At 54.7% G+C, this 3,392-nt stretch overlaps 1 protein-coding gene across 1 annotated transcript in view; it reads left to right on the forward strand.

Moving 5' to 3' along the window:
* Positions 1-560: 560 nt before the first annotated feature.
* ESYT1 (extended synaptotagmin like protein 1) overlaps positions 561-3,392 on the forward strand; it is a 13,607-nt gene continuing 10,775 nt past the window's right edge. The window contains exons 1-9 of the mRNA XM_006777851.2: positions 561-888; positions 1,077-1,211; positions 1,538-1,611; positions 1,725-1,797; positions 1,957-2,046; positions 2,200-2,255; positions 2,654-2,777; positions 2,862-3,038; positions 3,161-3,243. Of these exons, the coding sequence (XP_006777914.1) occupies positions 1,113-1,211; positions 1,538-1,611; positions 1,725-1,797; positions 1,957-2,046; positions 2,200-2,255; positions 2,654-2,777; positions 2,862-3,038; positions 3,161-3,243 (776 nt within the window). The 5' untranslated portion in view covers positions 561-888; positions 1,077-1,112. The remainder of the gene's footprint in view (positions 889-1,076; positions 1,212-1,537; positions 1,612-1,724; positions 1,798-1,956; positions 2,047-2,199; positions 2,256-2,653; positions 2,778-2,861; positions 3,039-3,160; positions 3,244-3,392) is intronic.

Genomic DNA, 3,392 nt, shown 5'->3' on the forward strand with positions numbered 1-3,392 from the left:
TGTAGACTGCGTCTGTTTGAGGCCCAGATCCTCATCTCTTGGTCCCTCTCCGTCGGTGGGGAGCCTAACGCCTTCTCAGGCCTTTCAGAGACGAGCCTGTTACCCAGCCCCTCCTTACCCCTCCTGCCTGCTCCTCCCAGCAGAGGTGCCCGAATAGAGGGACAAGGCAGGAGGGAGGAATCAAAGTTGACACCAGACCGCCACAGCCATGGTTCCCGGGACTGGAGAGGCCAGAGGGGAAGGAATGGTCCCTGGGGACGCGTCGCCCAGGCAGCCACTGTCCTTTGTTCCTCCTGCTCTTCCACAGGAAACTAATCCTTCGGGAGCACTACCCCAGCTCCTCCCCCAACAGCAGCACAGGTGCCCTTTCCCATCAAAGGAGTTACACTGATCAAAAGAAATAAAGAAAAACTAATAATAAAGGCCAGGGCCTACGCAGCTCTTCTGGTCCCTCCCTGACTCAAGGAACTGCTTCCCTTTTCGCATTCCCTGCATAGAAGCCCGTCAGAGAGGAGGGCAGGCTGCACAAAGGACCCAGGCCTTCTCCAATCCCAGGATTTCTTTCTCAAACTCTGACTTGGCAGGACCTCCCCCTCCAGAAAGAATGTGCCCTTCTCACTCCTCCTCCCGGCCCCAGCAGCTGTCCTTTCGCCTCCCTGAGCTAGCCACAAAGCGACTAAGTGGCGTACACCCCGGGAGCTCCTCTTGTCAGAGGCCTCAGTGCCCCCAGACCCTGTGGAGGAGGCCCTGCCACGCTTACCTTTCCTTCCCTCTCTGAGCAGCCAACCCCAGCACCTTAGGAGGAAACCACAGGCGTGTGCTCAGGCTCTGTCTTCCCCCCTCTAGGTCAGCTTCCCAGATGTGGAAAAGGTTGAATGGCTAAATAAGGTGAGGGTTGATGGTCTGCATTTTTACTTTTCCTACGTGGTGAATGGGTCCCTTCCTCTTGCCATCCTCTGCCACACTTAGTCCTAGCCCCAGCCCAGTCCTCAGTGCGCCCTGGGGGTCGGATTCTGAAGGAACTTGTCCTTAGAGGGAGGACTGGGTTCTTCTGTGACCGGCTCCCTCTCTCCCAGATTGTGGCCCAGGTCTGGCCCTTCCTGGGACAGTATATGGAGAAGCTGTTGGCTGAAACTGTGGCCCCATCTGTTCGAGGATCTAACCCTCATCTACAAACATTTACATTTACCCGAGTGGAACTGGGTGAAAAGGTATGTGTGTGAGAAGGAAAGTGATGGGAGGAGAAAGTAACAGGGAAAGTAGGAGGTCCGGGGAGCTTGAGATACTCCTCCCCTTCCCTTCCTTTCTCTCAAGAATGCATCTCGCCAAAACCAGTTTGCCTCAGTGGATAGAGCGTCGGCCTGTGGACTGGAAGGTCCTAGGTTCGATTCCGGTCAAGGGCATGTGCCTGGGTTGCGGGCACATGTGCAGGAGGCAGCTGATTGATGTTTCTCTCTCATCAATGTTTCTGACTCTCTCTCTCCCTTCCTCTCTGTAAAAAATCAATAAAATAAAAAAAGAATTCATCTCCCTCTAGCCATTGCGCATCCTGGGAGTCAAAGTTCATCCTGGTCAGAACAAACAACAGATCCTGCTGGACTTGAACATCAGGTAACACCACTCACCACTCTCCCCTTTAACAGGATCCTGGTCACGCAGACTTTATGCGCCTGCCCCCACGACAGCCGAGTGCTAACCTTTTTGTTTTCCTCACCAATCCCCAGCTATGTGGGCGATATACAGATTGATGTGGAAGTGAAGAAATATTTCTGCAAAGCAGGAGTCAAGGGCATGCAGGTGGGGCTGATGTCGGGGGCCCACAGTAGGGAGTCCTGGCCCTAAGGTTCCTCGGATGTGGGGATGTGGGGACGTGGGAGGTCGGAAGAACCAAGGCTGGGGAAGTGTGGGGAGGGAAGGCCTTTTCTGAGGGAAGGCTATGATCTTCTCTTGTCCCAGCTTCATGGTGTCTTGCGGGTGATTCTTGAGCCGCTCATGGGAGACCTTCCGATTGTGGGGGCTGTGTCAATGTTCTTTATTCGACGCCCGGTAAGGAGAGATGTTGAGGAAGGACGGGAAGAGAGGATTGGGAGGGGGAGGGTGGCCAACTGTGGGGAAGGGAGGAGGGAACTGACAAGAAGACTGACTTCGGGCAGCTGCTGGGTGGGTCTGACCGGGCCTCCACGTGCTCTTTTCTTCCAGACCCTGGATATCAACTGGACAGGGATGACCAACCTGTTGGATATCCCGGGACTCAGGTATCAGGGACTGACTGGGCACCTGCTAAGTGTGGCCGCCTGCCTGGGGGTTTCGGAGCAGTAAAAGATGCAGCGGTGCCCTCCAGGAGCCTGGAGCCGCTGGGGAGACAGGACAGATGCCCCTGAAAAGTACCCTGCTGTGATTTTCCTTCTGTGGGGAGCAGGCATTTTGGTAGAGAGTGAAGAGCGTTGCAGACTGTTCCATGGGGCGAAAAGAGGAAGGAGAGCTGGGGTGGCGGTGAAGAAGGGACAGAGCCGTAGGTGGGAAATTAGGGAAGGAGAGTAGCAAAGAAAGGACTTCCTTCTGGCTTTAGGCCTCTTGGTTGTGGGAGACATAGTTGGGGTCAAGGCTATTGTCAGTTTAAGGCCACCCTCACCTTTTCTACTCCCTGATGCAGCTCGCTCTCTGACACCATGATCATGGACTCCATCGCTGCCTTCCTGGTATTGCCCAACCGATTACTGGTGCCCTTGGTGCCTGACCTTCATGATGTGGCCCAGCTGCGCTCCCCTCTTCCCAGGGTATGGGCCCTCTCTCCTTAAATAGAGCCTTCTCTTAGGAACCCTGTGCTAGGCCCTTCGTTTCTCACTGATTCCTACCCTCAGGGTATTATTCGGATTCACCTGCTGGCTGCTCGAGGATTAAGCTCCAAGGACAAATATGTGAAGGGCCTGATTGAGGGCAAGTCAGACCCCTACGCAATTGTGCGAGTGGGCACCCAGACGTTCTGCAGTCGTGTCATCGATGAGGAACTCAACCCCCAGTGGGGAGAGACTTACGAGGTGGGAGAGCAGGGGAATGGGGAGGTGTGGAATGGGGAGGCCTCGGAAGGCTGCGGGACGGCGCTGAGGGCTGAGCCTCGTGGCTGCAGCCCATGAGACCCTTGTTCCTCTGTGCTCTTCAGGTGATGGTACATGAGGTCCCAGGCCAGGAGGTGGAGGTGGAGGTGTTTGACAAGGACCCAGACAAAGATGACTTTCTGGGCAGGTGAGACTCTGCCTGTTAGGATTCTAAAGCCCCAGTGCTCGCAGGGCCACAAAGGTAATTATAGTCCTTTTCTTTAAAAAATTTTTTTAATATTTTTATTGATTTCAGAGAGGAAGGGAGGGAGAGGGAGAGAGAGACAGAAACATCAA

This window comes from Myotis davidii, unplaced genomic scaffold (genome assembly GCF_000327345.1).
Source record: "Myotis davidii unplaced genomic scaffold, ASM32734v1 scaffold509, whole genome shotgun sequence".
Classification (NCBI taxonomy): Eukaryota; Metazoa; Chordata; class Mammalia; order Chiroptera; family Vespertilionidae; genus Myotis; species Myotis davidii.